The 23,254-nt window shown below is 43.4% G+C and overlaps 1 protein-coding gene across 18 annotated transcripts in view; it reads left to right on the forward strand.

Moving 5' to 3' along the window:
• The window catches only part of GYG2 (glycogenin 2), a 77,204-nt gene that overhangs the window by 38,893 nt on the left and 15,057 nt on the right, over positions 1-23,254 (forward strand). For 7 of the 18 annotated variants that reach the window (XM_045384071.2, XM_045384075.2, XM_045384079.3 and 4 more), the window contains 3 exons: positions 8,121-8,225; positions 9,504-9,611; positions 13,631-15,448. The exons of 1 other annotated variant lie outside the window; for it this stretch is intronic. In XM_045384071.2, the coding sequence (XP_045240006.2) occupies positions 8,121-8,225; positions 9,504-9,611; positions 13,631-13,792 (375 nt within the window). In that variant the 3' untranslated portion in view covers positions 13,793-15,448. Of the gene's footprint in view, positions 1-8,120; positions 8,226-9,503; positions 9,612-13,630; positions 15,449-23,254 lie in introns of those variants that run through there. 10 more of the 18 variants (XM_045384072.2, XM_045384076.2, XM_074029301.1 and 7 more) reach the window with 4 other exon arrangements.

Below are 23,254 nucleotides of genomic sequence, written 5' to 3' on the forward strand. Positions count from 1 at the left end.
TACACATGATCTTCGATTTACAGTTGGTTTACATCCCAACAAACCCATCGTAAACTGAAAATATCTTAAGTCAAAAATGCATTTAGACCAGGTGCAGTGGCTCACGTCTGTAATCCCAACACTTTGGGAGGCCAAGGCGGGCAGATCACTTGAGCTCAGGAGTTCAAGACCAGCCTGGCCAACACGGTGAAACCCCGTCTCTACTAAAAATACAAAAATTAGCCGGGTGTGATGGCGTGTACCTGTAATCCCAGCTACTTGGGAGGCCGAAGCAGGAAAATGGCTTCAACTTGGGAGGCGGAGGTTGCAGTGAGCTGAGATCACACCACTGCACTCCAGCCTGGGCAACAGAGCAAAACTCAGTCTCAAAAAAAGAAAAAGAAATATAAGCATAACCTTAAATAACTGGGGAGTGTTATGTTGGCTGACTGCAACACAGATACAAAAAACCCTGACAGAATAAAAAGAATACTAACAAAAAAGGTATTTTGGGCAGGGCACGGTGGCTCACACCTGTAATCCTAGCATGTTGGTAGGCTGACACAGGCAGTTCACTTGAGCTCAGGAGTTTGAGACCAGCCTGGCTGATACGGTGAAGCCCCGTCTCTATTAAAAATACAAAAATTAGCCGGAAATTGCTTGAACCCAAGAGGTGGAGGTTGCAGTGAGCTGAGATCGTGCCAGTGCGCTCCAGCCTGGGCAACAGAGTGAGACTCTGTCTCAAAAAAAAAAAAAAAAAAAAAAAAAAGGTATTTTGGAGTTCCTGTGTCCACATAATTTCATCCTTCGATCTCATTCCCCATTCTCCCCACCTCTCCATCCTAATGTAGGTGAATAGTGGGTTGGGGAAATTGACCTAAAAACATTTGTTATGGTCTATATATTTTCTGATGAGGGTATTTTTCTAAAAACAATGAAGTCTTCAGGCTTTTAAAGGGAAGGGACTGGGGAGAGAGGGGAGGGAGAGAGTCCGGACAAATAGCTAATGCATGCGGGGCTTGAAAGCTAGATGACGGGTTGACGGGTGCAGCAAACCACCATGGCACACGTATACCTGTGTAACACACCTGCACGTCCTGCACATGTATCCCGGAACCTAAAGTCAAAACAAAACAAAACAAAACTCTATTTAACAAAAGGTATGTTGATTGATTGGAGATTATTATATTACTGTCACATTTTCCAAGATAATATTTAATAACACTGAACAAGGAGTTGAAAATTTGAGCTGTTTTGTATACTAGTTTTGTGACTTTGGATAAATCAATAAATATTTCTGAACATCTTAAAAAAAAAAGGGAGGGATGCTGTCTCTACGGTATCTGATATATAGCTCACCCTCCGCATCTATGGGTTCCGTATCTGTGGATTCAACCAAGCTTGGATCGAAAATATTGGGGAAAACAAAATTGCATCTGCACTGAACATGCAGACTTTTTTCTCTTGTTATTATTCCCTAAACAATACGACATAGCAAGTATTAACATAGCATGTGCATTGTAATAGGTATGGCAATTAACCTAGACATGATTTAAAGTCTGTGGGAGGATGTGCATTGGTTATGTGCAAACACAATTCCATCTTGTATCAGACACTTCAGCATCCGTGGATTTTGGTATCCCCAGGAGGTCCTGGAACCAATCCTCCGTGGATATCAGGAGAAATTCCATTTCATTAATTCGCACCCCAGGTGGTCTTTGAAATGAGTTGTGCAACATCACTGTCACCTGCTGTCCGTTTACTGAGTTACTCTGGGTATTTTATTTAGGGGAGCTGAAACACAGATTTAAAAATAAAAGGTGATTTTCATAAATCGCAGTAACATCATAAAAGCTGAGTGTACGTCTGGAGCTCTTTAGTCCAGTAGCTCCTTTGGTATATATAATGATGGCAAGGTTGACGTGTTTTGGTTTTGTTGTTGTTGTTGTTTTTGAGACAGGGTCTCGCTCTGTTGCCCAGGCTGGAGTGCAGCGGCACGATCTGGGCTCACTGCAGCCTTGACCTCCTGGACTCAACTGATCCTCCCACCTCCTCCCAGGTAGCCGGGACTACAAGAGGTGCCACCACGCCTGGCTGATAGTTTGTATTTTTTGTAGAGACGGGTTTCACCATGTTGCCCAGGCTAGTCTTAAACTCCTGGGCTCTAGTGATCCGCTCATCTCGGCCTCCCAAAGTGTTGAAATTACAGGCGTCAGCCACCGTGCCTGCCCCAGATCTGTGTTTTTAAAAGTAAAGCTGAATATTAATTTTTTCCACATACATTAATGTATTAAGGAAAAAGTTGCAATTAGTATCTTCCCCAGTGTTTTGTCTTCCAGTATTTGGGGTAGGGAAATATAGTCAATTAAAAGATCACAGATGTCCTTCAGTTTTTTTTTAAGCTATCAAGTTTTTTTACTCTTGTTTGTAGCACATCTTATTTTATTTATAATATACTTTTTTGTTGAAGTATGCCCTACTTTTTTTTTTTAATTAATTTATTTTTTGAGACAGAGACTCGCTCTGTCATCCAGGCTAGAGTGCACTGGTGCGATCTCGGCTCACTGAAGCCTCCACCTCCTGGGTTCAAGCAATTCTCCTGCCTCAGCCTCCCAAGTAGCTGGGACTACAGGCACCCGCCAGTACACCTGGGTAATTTTTTGTATTTATAATAGAGCCGGGTTTTCAGCATGTTGGCCAGGCTGGTCTCGAACTCCTGACCTCAGGTGATCCACCTGCCTCAGCCTCCCAAAGTCCTGGCATTACAGGCATGAGCCACCACGCCCTGCCTCTACTGGCATGTGTAGAACTGTTGACTGTGTCCCATATATCTATGACACAGTTATCTGCATTTTCTGTCAATCTTTCTCCCCATACTTCAGTCTACTGACTTATTTTCTAGTTAACTGATCTCTTTGGCTATGTCTAATCTGTTGTTAAACCCACATTCTAGTTTCAGTTATTATGTTTTTAGTTCAAATTAACATCAGATTTTTAGTTCAAATTAACATCAAATTAACATCAACGTAGTTTCAATACTACCTTGAATATTTTTATCTTTTTCCCCACTTTATTTAAGGTATTTCTCACATTTAATTATAGTCCATGTCTGATAAATTACATATCTGGGTGGTTTCAGGTGGGTTTGGTTTTGTTGTTTACTTTTGTTTGCTCTTGATTTTCACTCATTTGGTCTTTTCTTGTTGTGTGATAGTTCATTTTTTAATTGACAACCAGACAGGGTAAATGAAAAAAAATTGCAAGGACAATGTGTAGCTCTGAATCATATTATCATAACCCAAAGAGGATTTGTTTTAATTCATGTGATTTGATGTGATTTGTTCATACCCTCACGTAGTTTGCCCAGACCCTATCTGGGGCTGAGCTGGAGGGAAATTGGGCTTCAGTGTTTGTGAGGACCTGGTCTATTTCTGGTTCTCCTCTCAACGACGCCACAAATAAAAGCTTGTGGTGTGTACCGGGGTCCCTCGTCTGTCCTGATTATTGATAGTTATGGGCCCCTCAGCCTCCTAGCACTGCTGGCAACTCTGCTTAGTTTCTCAGCTTCCCAGCCTCTTATTTGCCCTGAGTGGAAGTAAGGTACCAAATGTAATGTTTACCTCTTCTGTTTGTCTCTGACATCTTCACTCTTAATTTTGTGCTGCTTTAGTAGCTCTCTGATGTACTTAAAAAACAAAATTCTAGACCAGGTGTGGTGGCTCACACCTGTAATGCCAGCAATTTGTGAGGCCAAGGCAGGCAGATCACCTGAGGTCAGGAGTTCGAGACCAGCCTGGCCAACATGGTGAGACCCCATCTCTACTAAAAATACGAAAACTGGCCAGGCGTGGTGGCATGTGCCTGTAATCCCAGCTACTCGGGAAGCCGAGGCAGGAGAATCGCTTGAACCCAGGAGGGACATGTGGCAGTGAGCCGAGATGGCGCCACTGCACTCCAGCCTGGGCAACAGAGCAAGACTATGTCTCAAAAAAAAAAAAAAAAAAAAAAATTCTATATACATTATTTGTGCAGCCTTTTTAGGTATTTTTGGCAGAAGACTTACTGTGAAACAACAGCTTCACCAATTGCTGAAAGTGGAAAAAATCTCATTTCAGTTCCTGAACTGATGCATATATATTTGTATTTTTAGCATTTACCACCTCCGGCAGTAATAACCTTCACAAATGTATAGCCCATAATGCAAAGGAGTGCTTCATTTTTTGCTGTGAATATTATCTCCTTGGATTGTGTACTGGAACGTTGTGTATCTGTTGTCTATCTATTCCCTGCCTCCTCTGCCTTTACGATGTCCTCTCTCAGCTTTCATCTTCCCAGACAGAGCATTTTGTTTTAAGCATCTCTGCATATCTCAGCCTCTCTCTCCAATGAGCTGAGAATTCTTCTCTGGCCTGCCTCCAGTTTCAGAGTCTCTTCTTTCAAGGTGACCCCATCTTCAGTCAGGCTTTTAGGGGATTAAATCAGTAGAACAGTTATTACCTAAGGATAAAAAGAAATGCAGTTTGTAAAAGTCACATTTTATATTCATGCGTTCACAAGCTTGCCAAAAATGTTCTTAAGAGCAGACTTTGAGATTGCTGCATTCTCATCTTAAAATTTCTCTCTGCATGATACGCAAGGAGGAAGTTTCTACTTTTTACTAGTAAAAATAATGGCCATATTTATTCATAAATGTTGGTTTATGTTTCAGTCATTAATATTAATTGTTAAGTAAGCCTGTGGGTCTTGATTAGAAACATTAGCAAGGGCTGGCTGAGCTGCTTCTCTTCCTCGTTTGAATTCATAAGATTAACACATCTGCAGAAGGCAAGCTGAGAACGTCCATCATTATTTCATCCTTTGTAATCAAACATAAAACCCGGAGTTAAATCCCTTCCAAGGAAGGATTATACTTCATGATCGGCCCCGTGGAATTTATTTATATGTTTATTGTTGGGAGAAATTAGATTACAGAAACAGATTGACATTTTCCCTAATCCAATTTAAGGAGTTGTGTTTTGAGCACTTCTTCTTTGCCTGTCTGGCTGCTTCATTTATCCATCACAATAAGTGTCTGTGCGACATCTCACTGAAAGCCCCATGACTCAGCGAGTCATTTCTCCAGGTCCTTTTCCTTGATGTGTCAGTATTCAAATCCAGGACATCCCTCTACCAGCCCTGGTTGAAGAAAGAAATTATTCATTTTTATGGGATTCATATGGTTTATGATAATGCAGTTATTGCATTCATCATTTTTTCCCAAGACCCATTTTGGTGTTTTGCAGACCCTGGAAAATCATGTACATTGCGTACAGCCGAAGGGCAAGGCTTGGCAGACACAGAGGCACATACCCAAATCCCGCTCTCTCACTTGCTAGCTCTCGTGTGTTCTCGTGTGCTCTCGTATGTTGGACAGTATCTCTGTCTACAGATTAAACTTTGCAGCAGTAAGAGGGAAGGCTCAACCTGTCTGCCTCATAGGGCTGTGGGGATTAAAAGAAATCATGGCTGAGAAGCTTATGAGTGTCATTCAGCACCCAGCCATGAGCATCTACTAAAAAAGGAGTCCTGTTATCATGGTTGTCTGATGTCTTTGACAACTTAGAATTTTGTATTACACCATAATTCTTAGAACTTAATTTTATGTTTGGATTTTACATACGTAGCTGAGATCTGAAAGAAGAAGCCCATATTTTATTTAATGTCAATTTTTAAAAATTTCTCTCCAGCTGTATTGAGGTACCACTGACAAATGAAAATTGGTATGTATTTAAGGAGTACAATTTGATGCTTTGTTGTATGTGTACATTGTGAAACAATCACTGCATCAAGCTAATTAACATTTTCATCACCTCACATAAATGCTGTTTTCTCCTCCTCCGCCTCCTCCCCCTCCTCCTCCTCCTCCTCCTCCTCCTCCTCCCCCTCCTCCCCCTCCTCTCCCTGCTGCCGTTCTTGGTAATGAGAACATGTAAGATCTACTCTCATAGCAAATTTTAAGTATACAATCCTATATTGTGATCTGTGGTCACCATGCTGTACGTTAGATCCCCAAAACTTACTTATCTTGTATAACTAAAACTTCATATTCATTCCTTCACTAACTTATCTTCATTCTAAGCTCCCCACACCGGCCCCTGGCAACTACTGTTCCACTCTATTCCTCTGTGAGTTATTTAAATTGCACTTTCATAGGTTGGGCATGGTGACTCTCACTTGTAATCCCAGTACTTTGGGAGGCCGAGGCAGGCAGATCACTTGAGGTCAGGAGTTCAAGACCAGACTGGCCAACATGGTGAAACCCCGTCTCTATGAAAAATACACAAAAAAATTAGCTGGGTTTGGTGATGCGTGCCTGTAATCTCAGCTACTCGGGAGGCTGAGGCAGGATAATCACTTGAACCCGGGAGGCAGAGGTTGCAGTGAGCCGAGATTGCACCACTGCACTCCAGCCTGGGTGACTCTGTCTCAAAAGTAAATAAATAAATAAATAAATAAATAAATAAAATAAATTGCACTTTCGTGATTATGAGTTAAAATGGTCAAATTTTTTAAAACGTTCATGATTACAGTGTTCTCTTTTACATCTTAAAGTTTCACTAAATCCCACTAATAATGACTTTGGGGGGTGTCCAGTTTTTATACCTTTTTTCTATTTCTGTGCTTCTGTTCCTTTGCCTTAGGGCATTGCACATGCTGATCTGCTTTCACATGCATTTTTCAGCATGTTCTTCTTCTTACTGCATTTCCAGTCATTCTACATCATTGGCTTCTACTCGTCCTTCAGGCTTCATTTTAGGTATTACTCCTCCAGGAGTGTCTCCCCCTTTAGACCAGGTGAGGTTTCTTGATAACATTTTCTTTCCTAGAATTGATAACCATTTTCTTTCCTAGAATTTCTCATGGCTTACCATTTTGTATTTGTTATTTGTTGATTTTCTGTCTTCTTTGACAGTAAGCTTCATGAAGGTGCAGATCGTATCTGTATAGGCCACTGTTTAATCTTCACTACCTACCACTCCATAAACACCTGTGAAATGCATACATTCATGCCTCAATTAGGAGAATGAACTGGACATTCTCCTAAAAGGGAATGCTAGGATCAGAAATTTGGGAGCTGAGTATCCAAGTGACTGATCTCCACCCCAGCTGACATCACTCAAAATCTCTGGGACCATGGCCTGGGAGTCTGCATTTGAAGGATTACAATTCTCTTAAGTTGGCCTGGTGCAGCCAACAGGGGCTCATGTTGAGGCTCAACCCTATCCACCCCCAAGAATTCCACAGTGTGTTTTCAATGAGGATGTTAGTATTCTGTGATCTCTGTTGCTCACACTCATTAAGCTAACTGCTTTGTGACCTGACCTGATGGAGGCCCCAGTGTTTGGACACAGGTTTGCTTCTTGACCCTGCATTTGTCAAGGTAGGCTAGCTGCTATAACAAACAGCCCCCAAATATGTAAAAGTTTATTTCTCATTTGTATCACAGCCAGTTGGGGTGGCCAAGGTATCCTCTACTCCATGCAGTCTTTCAGGGATCCAGGATGCTCCTATTGTGCACCACCTTCTAGGGCAGCTCTTCTCAAGTGAGACTCCTTGGGAGGATTAGGCACTGTTGCTGATGGCAGCCATTGTACATAATGCATTAAGTTATCTCCTCCACATCTAGAATGGTGTTAGATATGGACCATCCTTGGGAGAGTTGAGAGAAGAGTCACCTGATTTGTTCTGTGTTTGGTTTTATTTTCTTATGGAGGCCCAGTTCAGAGAGGGTGGAGGGATCTTGTTTTTCACCTGGCTGGTGGAAGAAGAGAGGATAGGGATATCTTATTCCTGTCATTGCCCAGCCCAGAGGTGACTCACATCACCTCCTCGCATTCACTCAATCTGCTTGTGAGAATCACTTCCATGGTCCTGTCCAGGTGCAAGGAGGTCACAAAATGCACTTGGACATTAGCCCGAGAAGAAGAAGAAGAAACGAAGACAGGTATTGGTGAGCGTGTCACCTTGCCCCAGACCTATCCCGTATCAAGTTGTATTTGCACCATGGAGGCAGAAAAAAATAGAGTGGGTGTTTTCAATTAAGTTGCATTTATTTGCACGAAGGTTTGACTTAACTTGCCTTTGCTCTTTCTTTATAACAGATGATAGATTGTCCTGAAATTGAGACTCCTGCCGTGATAACCTGTGACCCACTGTCCCAGCCTTCCCCTCAGCTTGCAGACTTCACAGAGACGGAAACCACCTTGGTATTCCTCATCTATATGACCTACACATGGCCAGCTCTCTTATTGCTTGTTGTTTTCTCACAGTGTCTATCACCATTACATACCAGTGGGGGCCATATGCTTTTAAAAATTCCTCCCATTTTCTTTTTTGAATGGGTTCTCCCACCTGGAATAAGTTGTGTTGTAATTAGTCTATTTCTCTATTATGCAGCTGGATAAGGAATCTGGCTGTCTTTTCGAACTTACTGCGGGCGTTTCTTTTTGGTCATTTTGTTATTCTCTTCCACTTTGCTGAAAAAAATTAGTAAGAAAAAGATATAGCATCAAGATGTCGTCTATGTCTCCATTAATTTTTTTAAACTTTTCATAGGACTTGCACCATGTCTAAAACCAGTATTCCGTGACTATGGATTGTATTTTAATTCTTTTTTTCCCTAAATGTACCCTTATGAATCTGGGCTTTTATTGCCATATATCATCAGAAAAGTGGCTTTATGGACACCCCCCTTTTTTTTAAAACTCTCAGAGAGACTATCTTAGTAAAATGCTTCTGTAGGCATTTGGTATAAACAAGTCAAATCTCTCTCTGAAAATTTAACTTTCAGGAATTGCATAAGAACTTGTAGCATCTCCTCTTGTCTGAGACGTAGTGGATGGCTCAGAAAAAGTGAGGGGAGAGAAGGTGAGCTATTTTTAGCATTCCCAGAAAAAAAGATCGAGCGCAGCCCATTAATTTTTTTAAAAAAGTTAATTATAGGGCCGGGTGCGGTGGCTCACGCCTGTAATTCCGGCACTTTGGGAGGCCGAGGTGGGTAGATCATAAGGTCAGGAGATCGAGACCATCCTGGCTAACACAGTGAAACCCCGTCTCTACTAAAAATATAAAAAATTAGCTGAGCGAGGTGGCAGGCGCCTGTAGTCCCAGCTACTCGGGAGGCCGAGGCAGGAGAATGGCATGAACTCGGGAGGCGGAGCTTGCAGTGAGCTGAGATCATGCCACTGTACTCCAGCCTGGGCAACAGAGCGAGACTCCGTATCCAAAAAAAAAAAAAAGTTAATTATAATAAAGATGGGTTCTTGCTATTTTGCTGAGGCTGGTCTTGAACTCCTGGGCTCAGGCAATCCTCCTGCCTTGGCCTTCTAAAATGCTGGGATTACAGGCATGAGCCACCACGCCTGGCCTCAACCCAATAATTTGATTTTATTTTACCCCAGGATAAAGACTTCTTCGTCATTTAGATTAGAGCTACAGTTCCCTGCAGCCCACCGCAGACTAATGATTGAATGGTTATGTTTTAGCAGCCAGCAAATAAAGTCGAAAGTCTCCCATCCGAGGAAATCTTTGAACCAAGCCAGGAACTCCCTGCTGAGACCATCAGGGACCCCAGTCTGCAGGATGCACTGGAGGTGGTATCCAAATTCTTCCCCTTGCCCAAGGCTCCCGGTGGGGGCCATCTACCGTCACTGAGGTCAACTGCATGCACACAACAGCTGTTAATTTTTCAGCCTCATTTAACAAAAGATAAGAATCGACTTTCCTCTTCCCCTGCCTCTGATTCTTCTGTCTTCTCTCTGGCGTTTGCCTGGGGTGATCCGCTGACTCTCTTTTGCCATCTTCAAGTCTGATCATCACACCTTTTCTCTCTTTAAAAACTGTTCTGCAAAAGTGATCAGGAGGGAAGCTGAGGGACTATGGTAATTAATGCATAGCAATCCATTTTCTGAAATGAAGAGATTAAAAGCTGAAAATTGGAGGGAGTGGGGCATGCAAATGTTCGAATCCAAATGGGGCTTGCAAATGATTTCTTCTTTCGGGGTGAAATGAGAGATGCATGCTTTCTGTTCCTTCCTCTTAGAGATGTTCTCATCTTCAACTACATTCTCTCCATGAATGCATTTAATGAAAGCAGTTGCTAACGTTTTCTCTTTCTCTTTAAGCATGATCTAATAATGCCATTTGGTCTTTAAGTAATAATCAATACAGCTCTAGAGCTAGGTTTAGGTCTAGACTGAAAGTTGGTATTGAACGCATACTTTAGAATGTGACCTACTATATCATAAATGTTTTTGTTGGCTAAATGCCTTCCCTGGACAGTCACCCTTGGAGAAAATGTGAAAGTTTTTTTCCTCATTCTTACTTGGTTAATGTTCAAATGCAGCATTTCGAACTTAATTTCTAGAGCTATTGGTTGAGGTCAAGATTTCTTATAAACATGTGAATGTATCCCTTCGGCATGTTCCACCCTTGTGGTCATCATTTGAGGCTCTATGAATTGAATCTGTAGTTATTAGTGGGTGACAGGGCATCAGTGTGAGGTTGGGTAGACCTACGTTGGACAGCTCAGCCATGTGATAGGTTTGGGATCCTGGGTGAGTTCATTACTTTTTCTTTTTATAAATTATTATTATTATTATTCAGAGACAGGGTCTTGCTCTGTAGCCCAGGCTGGAGTGCAGTGGCATGATCATAGCTAAACAATCCTCCTGCCTCAGCCTTCCAAGGAAATGGGACTATAGGCATGGGCCACTGCAACCAGCTAATTTTTTATTTTTATTTTTTGTAGAGTTGGGGTTTCACTATGCTATCCAGGCTGGTCTCAAACAGCTGGCCTCACGTGATCCTCCTTTTTTGGCTTCTCAAAGTGCTGGGATTACAGGCATGAGCCACCGCGCCCAGCCCGAGTTCACTACTTTGCTTCAGTGCTCATGAGGTGGAGGCTGGGCTGCCCGCCTCACAGAATTGGAAGGAGGGGTATTAAAAAGGAGAGTGGTCTAGGGAAAGCCCTAGTTAGTGCTTGGCTCATAAAGATGAGGAAAATTTCAGTCATTGATTTGCTAAACTGGGGCACTTTGACCTTCTTCTCCTGTGTGTCCACACTGTCCTCTAGGGGACCTTTATTTAGTATCTTGTATAATACCCTAATTCATCACATTGGAGCAGCTTGTTGTTTTCTTGGATACTCATCTCTTGTTAGCAGAAATGTCACAATCACTGTGCTATTTTGTCTTGAAAACTAGTATGGGGTTGGGTGCTGTAGGTCCTGTTAATTCCAGAAACATTTCATTCTCAGGAACTGAATAGATCTAAATGCAAGTGCCTTAGAGGGGAGAAATGCTGCAGTATCCTGAAGTGGACTTTTAAATGTATTTGTTAACTCTTGCTATCACCTTAATCAACAGGATAGCTGTCTTTAAATAAAATAAATATATGGGAACGAGTGTGGAAGGCAGAATCTTATATGTAAAAACCTTTTAAAAACACTGTGGCAAGTAATTAGAGAAGAAAGTAGTATATACTCATGGTGTAAAAACTCAAATATATCTTTCTATATATCTATCTCTATACATATCATGTATCTATCTATCTACCTCTTATCTGTTTTCTTTTTTTTTCTTTTTCTTTTTTTTTGATGGAGTCTCACTCTGTCGCCCATTCTGGAGTGCAGTGGTGCGATCTCAGCTTACTGCAACCTCCGCTTCCCAGGTTCAAGTGATTCTCCTGACTCAGCCTCCCGAGTAGCTGGGACTACAGTCGCCCATGACCAAGCCTGGCTAATTTTTGTATTTTTAGTAGAGATGGGGTTTCACCATGTTGGCCAGGTTGGTCTCGAACTCCTGACCTCAATTGATCCACCCGCCTCGGCCTCCCAAAGTGCTGGGATTACAGACGTGAACCACCACACCCAGCTATCTATATGTTTTCTATTTGTCATCTATCTCATCTATATATCCATTCATCCTCACATCTAGATAATAGATACATAGATATAGAAGAGATAAATGATAGGTAGTAGATAAATAGAGATGATAGATAAATGAATGATAGAGTGATAGAGAGAGAGAGAGAGATTTTAGATAAACAGATAAATGATAGAGTGATAGATGATAGATAGAATGGATAGATGGATGGATGGATGCATAGATGGATAGATAGAGTGATAGAAAGTACATAGGTAGAGATCACAGATAGATAAATAGGTAGATAGACGATGGAGTGATAGATGACATGATTTATTGATAAATAGAATGGATGGACAGATGGATGGATGGATGAGTGGATAGATAGAACATAGGTAGATAGATGAGACAGATGATAGATAATAAATGGTTGGTAGATGAGATAGATGATAGATAGATAGATAGATGTGTGTGTCTATTATTGTTACCATCTTTAAATTTTTAAAAGTCTTTTTCTAGTTCTTGGTAAGAAGTGTCTAAAGCAAACGTATTTATTCTTTTTGTTGACTCATCTGAAAGCCAAACAAAAGTGTGTGTGTGTGTGTGTGTGTGTGTTGTTACATGCTTGCATATTCATCTATTTTTTCATATGTCCCTTAAGAAGGGAGAAACTCTGCATTGAAAAAACTATCAGAATTATTATTTAAATTCCTTTGCCAAGCAGTCCAAATTATTATAGGCTTTACTTACGTGAGATTTTTTTTTTTTTTCATTTAACGTAGTTTGGTTATTCACTGTCATACAAAACAGAAGTTTTGGTGGGTGACAGTACTAAGTAGTGTGTGTGTTTAAAATGGTTTAGTGGCTAGAAATGAAAACAATTCAGGAAAAAGAACACATACAATTACATTTTAAAAAATTTCAAGAAAACGGCCGGGCGCGGTGGCTCAAGCCTGTAATCCCAGCACTTTGGGAGGCCGAGACAGGCGGATCACAAGGTCAGGAGATCGAGACCAGCCTGGCTAATACGGTGAAACCCCGTCTCTACTAAAAAAATACAAAAAACTAGCCGGGTGAGGTGGCGGGCGCCTGTAGTCCCAGCTACTCGGGAGGCTGAGGCAGGAGAATGGCGTAGACCCGGGAGGCGGAGCTTGCAGTGAGCTGAGATCCGGCCACTGCACTCCAGCCTGGGCGACAGAGCGAGACTCTGTCTCAAAAAAAAAAAAAAAAAAAAAAAATTTCAAGAAAACTTAAGCAAAAAAATTATCTTCTAAGCATATTAAACTAAAGCTAATGTGTATTTAGCTCAAAAGAAAAGTGCTGCTGGGTGTGCAGGCTCACGCCTGCAATCCCAGCTCATTGGGAGGCCAAGGCAAGAGGATTGCTTGAGCCCAGGAATTCAAGACCACCCTGCGCAACATAATGAGACCCCATCTGTGCAAAAAATACAAAAATTAGCTGGGCATGGTGATGTGTACTGTAGTCCCAGCTACTGAGGAGGCAGAGGTGGGAGGATCTCTTGAGCCCAGGAGGTCGAGGCTGCAGTGAGCTATGACTGCACCACTGCACTCCAGCCTGGACGACAGAGTGAGACCCTGTCTCATTAAAAACAAAGTGCTAGTGATTCGCAGTCTCTTTTAGAGAACTGAGATGCGTCTTTGCAGAACCCACACTGGATGGGTTTTAGCAGTCTTTCCCTCGAGAACGGACAGCTGCAAAAACCATCTCCCACTGATGATCTTCCCTAGGTCGACCTGGCCGTCTCTGTTTCCCAGATCTCCATCGAAGAGAAGGTGAAGGAATTGAGCCCAGAGGAAGAGAGGAGGAAGTGGGAGGAAGGCCGTATCGACTACATGGGGAAGGACGCGTTTGCCCGCATCCAGGAGAAGCTGGACCGGTTCCTGCAGTAATCCGGCAGCTGGTGGGCGTTGTGTATAGTTAGACAATGTCCTGTTGGGTGATCCTCTTGCGTGGAGATCTCCTCTGGTCCTTTCAAAGGAAAACGCTGTTGAACCTTGTGCCTCTATTTATGCTTGATCCATTTGAGTGCCTCACACAAAAAACGTAGAGTATAGAAATCCACCTTAATGCCCCTCGCCCCAACCCCTCCACCAATGCCTTCTGGGCTTTCTTCAGAGGTCACTTCTACCCTTGAACCTGTTGGCAAAAGTGAGCAGTAATAAAATTCTAGTAGACCCTTGATGGTGGTGTCTGCTGTTGCCCGAAAGACCTCTGAAGTACGCTGGAGCTGTGTTGTACAGGTGCCATGAGACCCACCCTATTTAGAATTAAACCTCACTGCAAATTTCCTCCCATTACTAAGCTAACAACACTAATATACGTATTTAGCACCTCTGAGGCTTTGCCAAGAAGATCCGTTTCTGTAGGGCTAAGGAAACATTCAGACATGGTGACTTTGACTCTCATTTGGACTTGGCGAAGCGTATCCGAGAAACGCCCCGGCTGTGGTCTCTCTGCTTTAAATCCTAACAGGACTTCCTAGAGCGTTGACAGAAATTCTACTTGTGGACTTAGGGAAGAAAGGTTGTAGGTGGCTTGGGGGATGCAGGTGGCTTAGGGGATCTAAACCGATTCACTTGCTGGTTGAGAAGAATCAAGGGCTTGTCCCCAAACGATTTAGAGCAACAACTTGCTCAGGATAACAGGATCTAGAGATGCTCTCTGCTTGATGACAAAAGTCAGGGTGCAGTCGGTCCACCTTTGACTGCTCTTGGCTTGGTCTCTACCCTCACTACCTCAGTTCTTAATAACTTAGTGAATCACTGCGCTCCTCAAAGTCATTTCCACTCAGCTCTTTCCAGAGAATTCTCAGTTTTATGAGATGGGACACTTTATTCCACGAGAAAGCCTCATTGTCAGAAGTATCTTCATTCAATGGGCACAGTATGCTGTGTATCTCAACAGGTGGCTGTCGGGGGCCACCGAGAGTGTCCTTAAAAATGGGCGTCGTTGTAATAAAGAGAGGAAAGTGCGATTTTTGAAGTGTTTGGAAGGTTTATTTATCATGCACATCCCAGGGAAAAGCAGAGAGTAAATTAGAGATGGGATAGGAAGGTTGTGGGAGAACTCGATTCTAGCCTGTGTCAGCTGGATGTGTTTACGTGGAGAGGAGTGGCCACTTTTTAGGTCACCTGAAGCAGTTTAGCCTTTGGATAGAGGAACCTACCTGAATTTATGGCATTAGTGGTGGCATTTTTTTTGTGCAAGATGTGATGGAGGGGCTGTTTCTCTTTCCTTGTGGTTGGTTAATAATCTTCAGTCTCAGAGGGCGATGTTCATAGGATATTTCAGGGGTTCATTTAAAATAGCCATATGACTACAGTCTCAGGTGAGTCAGGGTTGGATGGTCATTGGCTTTCAGAGGGAGACCACAGGAATGTTCAGGGAAAAAATGTCAGCTTCTCTGAGGACCAGAATTCATGTTCACAGGCAGTGATGAGTTGGCTCATGGAGTGAGTGCAGTCTGGAATTCTGCCATGCATTCTAGCCTGTATCATCTCATTTGGACAAATGCTGACACGTTTAAATTAAAATGTTAAAAAACAGCCATGTGGTCTCCTTCCAGTGTGTCTGCCTGTTTCCTGCGATATCAGAGTTATATTTTACATTAAACCAAGGGCAGGGCCTTTCTATTTCATTTTCGGCCTTTTCTATTGTATTTTGTTTTGAAAATAGTAAGCATTGGGCTGGGCGTGGTGGCTCACTCCTGTGATGCCAGCACTTTGGGAGGCTGAAATAGGTGGATCACTTGTGGCCAGGAGTTCAAGACCAGCCTGGGCAACATGGTAAGAGCCCGTCTCTACCAAAAACACAAAAAAATTAGCTGGGCATGATGGCACATGTCTGTAATCCCACCTACTGAGGAGGCTGAGGCACAAGAGTTGCTTGAGCCAGGGAGGCAGAGGTTGCAGAGAGCGGAGATCGTGCCACCATACTCTAGCCAGGGTGACAGAGTGAGAATCTGTCTCAAAAAATAAATAAATAAATAAAATATAATATTAATAATAATAAGCATTATTTGAGCTGGAATTGCAAGGTAAAACTTTAAAAGTAAACAGTAAATTATTTTATTTTTGATTTAAAATGTTTTTTAATTGTCATGTAATAATTGTACATTATTACGGGGCACATAGTAAAGTTGCAATACATGTAATGTATGCTGATCAGGTCGCGGGAATTAGCATATCCATCTTCTCCAGCCTGTACCATTTTTTGTGTTGGGAACATTCAGTATTCTACTTCTATAGACATATATTTGAAACTATATATGATTTTGGGCTGTAGTCATCCTACAGTGCTATATACCAGCGGTCCCCAGCCTTTTTGGCACCAGGGACCAGTTTCATGGAAGACAATTTTTCCAGAAACCAGGCTTGGGGGATGGTTTGGGGATGATTCAGGTGCATGACACTTACTGTGCACTTTATTTCTTTTTTTTTTTTTTTTTTTGAGACGGAGTCTCGCTCTGTCGCCCAGGCTGGAGTGCAGTGGCCGGATCTCAGCTCACTGCAAGCTCCGCCTCCCGGGTTTACGCCATTCTCCTGCCTCAACCTCCCAAGTAGCTGGGACTACAGGTGCCCGCCACCTCGCCCGGCTAGTTTTTTTGTATTTTTTAGTAGAGACGGGGTTTCACCGGGTTAGCCAGGATGGTCTTGATCTCCTGACCTCGTGATCCGCCTGTCTCGGCCTCCCAAAGTGCTGAGCTTACAGGCTTGAGCTACCGCGCCGGCCTGTGCACTTTATTTCTATGATGATTACATTGTAACATGTAATGAAATAATTACACAACTCAGCAACTTGTAGAATCAGTGGGATCCCTGAGCTTGTTTTCCTGCAACTGGACAGTCCCATCCAGGGGTGATAGGAGACAGATCATCAGGCATTAGATTCTCAAAAGGAGCACGCAACTTAGATCCCTTGCATGCGCAGATCACGGTAGGGTTTGCATTGTTACGAGAATCTAATGCCGCTGCCGATCTGCCAGGAGGCAGAGCTCAGGTGGTATTGGGAGCGATGGGGAGCAGCTATCAATACAGATGAAGCTTTGCTCACTCACCCGCTACTCACCTCCTGCTGTGCAGCCCAGTTCCTAACAGGCCGTGGACCAGCACTGGTCTGCAGCCCAGGAGTTGGGGACCCCTGCAATAGAACACTAGAACTAGCTTAAAAAGTAAAAACTAGAGCAGAGGATACCAGAGGCCAGGAAGGGTAGGGAGAAGGGGTGATAGAGAGAGATTTGTTAAAGGGTACAAAATTACAGCTAGATAGAAGGAGTCAGTTCCAACAATAAATTTAAATTATCAGATGGATTTTTCAGAATTGCTGGTCACAGTAAAATGCATAGAACTGTTTACTTAACCCTTTGTAATCTTGTAGGGTCTCTTTAGGAAAGGTACCCATTTTTTGAACTTTGCTTTGTCAATTTCATTCATTCATTTATTCATTTGTCATATGCATATTGAGTGCTCTCTTTATACCCAGCTCTGTGACATGGGATAAATCAATATACCATAAGTTTGTGAATATACACTTTATTCCATGAGAAAGTCTCATTGTCAGAAGTATCTTCATTCAATGGGCACAATATGCTGTGTATCTCACCTGGTGGCTGTCAGGGGCCACCGAGAGTGTCGTTAAAAATGGGCATATTGATTGACGTCACATGTGTCCCTAGAATGTATGAAACCAAACCATGCTCTGGCCACCTTGGGCTCATGTTGTCAGGACCTCCTGAGGCCGTGTCACGGGTGTGTGTCCTCAACCTTGGCAAAATAAACTTTCTAAACTAACTGAGACCTGTCTCAGATTTTCAGGGTTCACAGGTGCAGTGCTCAGTATGTGGGTGGTGGGTTCATGCATACCCCATACCTCACTACCACTGAATATGCCCTAGTAGCAAACTGGCACGTGTACCCCTTAGACCTAAAATAAAAGTTGAAATTATTTAAAAATAAATAAATAAAGGTTGTGAGATTATTATTTGGTGGCAGGTGGAAATGATGTGGGAAGGAAAGGATTTCTAGATCTATTGAATTGGCAGGGTGGATTGATGCCTATAGATCCACAGGAACAAGTTATAGTATTTTTGTTCCTCAAAGTAACTTGGTCAAATCCTGCCGAAACGTTTGGCTGATACTTGGAAGCACCAAACAGGTCGTAGTGTTAAAGCGTCTGGGGCGGAACTGTAGTTTGAAGGGGTTTCTTTCTGATCGCCACTGTTGAATTAGGAAAAGCAGAGCAATTCTTTCTGGTTTCATAGACCTCTGCTCTTTAGTGTACAGTACCATTTCAAAACTTATTTATGTATATTTGGCCAATTACAGTGACTCACACCTGTACCCGGTACTTTGGGAGGCCAAGGCAGGCAGATCGCCTGAGGTCAGGAGTTCAAGACCAGCCTGGCCAACATGGTGAAACCCCGTCTCTACTAAAAATACAAACATTAGTCAGGCATGGTGGTGCATGCATGTAATCCCAGCTACTCAGGAGGCTAAGGCAGGAGAATCGCTTGAACCCAGGAGGTGGAGGTTACAGTGAGCTGAGATTGCACCACTGCACTCCAGCCTAGACAACAGAGTGAGACTCTGTCTCAAACAAAACAAAACAAAACAAACCCATAATAGAAAAATAAAATAATTAAATAATCTATCTTAATTATTTTGTTTTATTTATTTATTTATTTTTTATTTATTTTTTTTGACGCAGAGTCTCACTCTGTTGTCCAGGCTGGAGTGCAGTGGCCTGAGCATGTCTTCCTGCAGCCTCCAACTCCAGGGCTTAAGTGATCCTCCCACCTCAGCCTCTCAAGTAGCTGAGATTACAGGCCTGTGCCACCACACCCAGCTAATTTTTTAAACTTTGTAGAGGTGGGGTCTCATAGGAGTCTCACTATGTGGCCCAGGCTGGTCTCCAACTCCTGGCCTCAAGCAATCCTCCTGCTTTGGCCTCCCGAAGTACTGAGGATTACAGGCCTGAACCACTGCACCTGGCCCCAATTTTTTTTAATAGATCAAAGGAGTTGCATAGGTTTACAAACTTGATGTCTTCTATCCCTGCTCTATCCATCATCCTAAGAAACAAAATGAAGTTTTTCTTGGCACAGACAATACCTGTTGGAAGCACATTCGTGGAAATCCAGCTATACCCAGTATGAGACATATACTGTGCAAGAGTATACTTTCCATAGGATTGTAGCCTGCCTTGAGGATGCTTGCCCTGGTTCCGCTGCGTAGCTGCTAGATGCCGATGCTCTGTGAGTCTGCCGTTACTGCGGCATGCATCGCCCAACACTCAGCTGTACAAAAGAGCTTTTCTGTTCCTCTTTCCCTCCCTAGCACACTCCTCTTGAATATCACTACTATGTTTTGATTGTTCAATATGTAAAAAGCAGTCCAATGTATTATTTTTTTAATGTTTAAAGGGTTCCTTTTTTTTTTTTTTTGTAACGACACAGGGTCTTACTCTATTGCCCAGGCTGGAGTGCAGTGGCGTGATCATATAGCTCACTGCTGCCTCAACCTCCTGGGTTCAAGTGATCCTCCCATCTCAGCCTCCCAGGTGGCTGGGACTACAGGCAAGAGCCACCATGTCTGGCTCAAATTGTACCAGATTTACAAGTGGGACTCTCTTTAGATGGATTCTTAAGTCTATGAACTGATCCCATTAGTCTTTTTTTATTTTTCTTTTTATTCATTTTTGTTTAAGACAGAGTCTCACTCTGTCATCCAGGCTGGAGTGCAGTAGCGCGATCTCGGCTCGCTGCAGCCTCCACCTCCCGGGTTCAAGTGATTCTCCTGCCTCAGCCTCATGAGTAGCTGGGATTATAGGCACGTGCCACCATGCCTGGCTAATTTTTGTATTTTTAGTAGAGACGGGGTTTCACCATGTTGGTCAGGCTGGTCTCAAACTCCTGGTCTCAAGTGATCTGCCTGCCTTGGCCTCCCAGAGTGCTGGGATTCCAGAGTGCTGGGATTCCAGAGTGCTGGGATTCCAGGCGTGAGCCACCGTGCCCAGCCCCCATTAGTCTTTGATCACTTCCTTGCTTCTTGGCAAAATGAGATTCTCCAGAACCATCATAGATTTTCTCCCCTCACACCTGGGGCCAGACATTTCTCCAAGGTCTTATTTTTAAGAACAAGCCAATTTTGATGTTCTAAATTGACTTCACACCTCATCAGGGAAACGCAGCCAGTAGTTTAAAAACATCTTTGTAACAAATGAACGCTAAGCCCCACATCTTCTCTCCTTATCTATAAAATAGGGATTACAATACCACATGCTCATGGGAATTTTCTGAGGATAAAATGAGACAATGAACGGAAAGCCGTTAGCACAGTCTGTGGTAACTATTAAGCATGAAAGCATGAGCTGCTGCTTTCATTGTCAACATCTGATTGAAATCTTGTTTTTGAGACAGGGTCTTACTGTGTTGCTTAGGCTGGAGTGCGGCGGCACCATCAGGGCTCACAGCAATCTTGAGCTCCCAGGCTCAGGTCATCCTCTTGCCTCAGCCCCTCAAGTACCTGGGACGACAGGTATGCACCACCATGTGCAGCTAATTTTTTTTTAGTAGAGATAGATTTCACCGTGTTGCCCAGGCTGGTCTCGAACTCCTGGACTCAAGCGATCTGCGCACCTCTACCTCCCAAAGTGCTGGGATTACAGGAGTGAGCCACCGTCCCTGGCCTTACTGAGATCTTTAGAGATACTGCCAATAACTTGGGTTTTAAAAATTATATTGCTTGAGCCCGGGAGGTGGAGGCTGCAGTGAGCCAAGATCATGCCACTGCACTCCTGCTTGGGTGACACAGCGAGGCTATGTCTCAAAAAAAAAAAAAAAAGAAGAAGAAGAAGAAAAAAAATTACCATTAAGATAAAAAATGTTTATGACTGTGTATGATAATGTTTACAAATTTAGCCAGCCTACGCAACATAGCAAGACCCTGTCTCTACAACAACAACACAAATAATTAGCTGGTTGTGGTGGTGTGTGCCTGTAGTCCCAGCTACTCGGGTGGCTGAGGTGGGAGGATCACTTGTGCCCAGGAGTTTGAGAACACCCTGGGCAACATAGCAAGACCCCAGCTCTATAAAAATACACAAATATAGCCAGGCATGGTGGTGCATGCCTGTAGTCCCAGCTTCCTGGGAGGCTGAGGTGGGAGGATTGCTTGAGCCCAGGAAGTCAAGGCTGCAGCAAGCCATGATTGCACCACATACTGTGTAGCCTGGGCAACAGAGCAACACCCTGTCTCAAAAAGGAAAAAACTTAGAAATATTAGTAAACATGCTAGACACCTGTTCATTAATTCTGCTTGAACACGTGCTGAAGGAAAAGAAGTGACTTGAATAGAGCTATGGGCCTTTATCCAGCACATCTGCACCAGACAGCCCCTGTGCACAGGTATTTGATTCACTGTGGCACAGCAGGATCCGAGTTTTGTAAGATGAGAAGAGAGGGGTACATGTTTTTGAGGACTGGCCCACATTTCACGTTTCTGGCCAGGTACAGTGGTTCTCGCTGGTAATCCCAGCACTTTGAAAGGCCGAGGCGGATGGATCACTTCAGGTCAGGAGTTCGAGACCAACCTGACCAACATGGTGAAACCCCATCTCTACTAAAAATATGAAACTTAGCCAGGTGTGGTGGTGCACTCCTGTAATCCCAGCTACTCGGGGGACTGAGGCAGGAGAATCGCTTGAACCTTGGAGGCAGAGGTTGCAGTGAGCCGAGATCGCGCTACTGCACTCCAGCCTGCGCAACAGAGCAAGACTGTTTCAAAAAAAAAAAAAAAAAAAAAAAAAAACAGATTACGCTTTTCTTCATCTTCAGCTGTTGCGAAACCTGGCACCGTGTCCATTGGAGGCTGTCGTTGCCGTGGTTTAAATGCCTCTTTCTTCCATTATGGGTGCAATCCCTTTTCAGCACTCTCAGGATGGTTGATTTGGCAAGGCTTTGCGATATGTCAAGGTTCAGGGGAAAGTGGGGTAACGAAAAAGGAGGAGAGGAGAAAACAGAAGAGAAAAATACAGGAAAAGGAGGCAAGAGTTGAAGCAACATAAACTGGGGTCTCTCTTTTTTTATTGTAGTGCAAAACACAAAACATTAAATTTACTATCTTAACCATTTTCAAGAGTACAATTCAGGCCAGCTGTGGTGGCTCATGCATGTAATCTCAGCACTTTGGGAGGCCAAGGTGAGTAGATCTGTTGAGCTCAGGACATGGAGATGAGCCTGTGCAACATGATGAAACCTCGTCTCTACAAAAAAATACAAAAATTAAAAAAAGAAGCGGGGGAGTAGAGTGAAGAGTTGAGTAGAGTTAAGTCTAATCACATTGCTGTGCATGGCTCTTGAAAACGTTTTCATCTTGCAGAACTGAAGCTCTGTGCCTGATAGCAGTGGGGAGATCTCAGTTACCCTGAGTTACCAGTGGCGAATCTGTAGGGTGTACAGCAATTTCAATCCTTGCCTCCTCGGAAGGAAGAATTTGACTGAGGGTGTAAGGCAGAAAAAGAGACCGAGGCAAGTTTCAGAGCAGAAGTGGAAGTTGATTTTAAAAAGCCTTAGAACAGGAAGAAAGGAAGGTACTCCTGGAAGAGAGGCAAGTGCACAGCTGAGGGTCAAAGAGAGCGAGAGGGAGGGAGTTTAACCTTGACCCTGGGAGTTTACATGCTGGCCTCTTTCTTACCCGTGATTCTTCCCTTGGGATGGGCAGCCCACATAAGCAGTGCCCTCCTCACCCTTGGAAAGTGAGCATGTGCAGTGTGTTTAGGGAATGTACGAATGCCCATCTGAGGCTTTCTTCCTTCTCTGGTGGAGGCTCCCGGAAGGTCATACTTCGCCATTTCATCTCTTTTCCCTGGCATTTACAGTCAGTTAACACTTTAATGTTAATAGCCGTGTTACTGGAAAGGAGTCCAGATCCAGACCCCAAGACAGGGTTCTTGGAGCTCGTGCAAGAAGGAATTGAGGGCGAGTTCACAGAGTAAAGTGAAAGCAAGTTTATGAAGAAAGTAAAGGAATACCTGAATGGCTCCTCCATAGACAGAGCAGCCCCGAGGGCTCCTAGTTTCCCATTTTTACGGTTATTTCTTGGTGATGTGCTAAACAAGGGGTGGATTATTCATTCTTTCCCTTTTTAGACCATATAGGGAAACTTCCTGACGTTGCCATGGCATTTGTAAACTGTCACAGCGCTGGTGGGAGTGTAGTAGTGAGGACCACCAGAGGTCACTCTTGTCACCATCTTGGTTTGGGTGGGATCTGACTGCAACCTGTTTTATCACCGAGGTCTTTGTGACCTGTATCTTGTGCCGACCTCCTGTCTCATCGTGTGACTAGGAGTGCC

The sequence above is a fragment of the Macaca fascicularis genome, chromosome X (assembly GCF_037993035.2).
Source record: "Macaca fascicularis isolate 582-1 chromosome X, T2T-MFA8v1.1".
Lineage (NCBI taxonomy): Eukaryota > Metazoa > Chordata > Mammalia > Primates > Cercopithecidae > Macaca > Macaca fascicularis.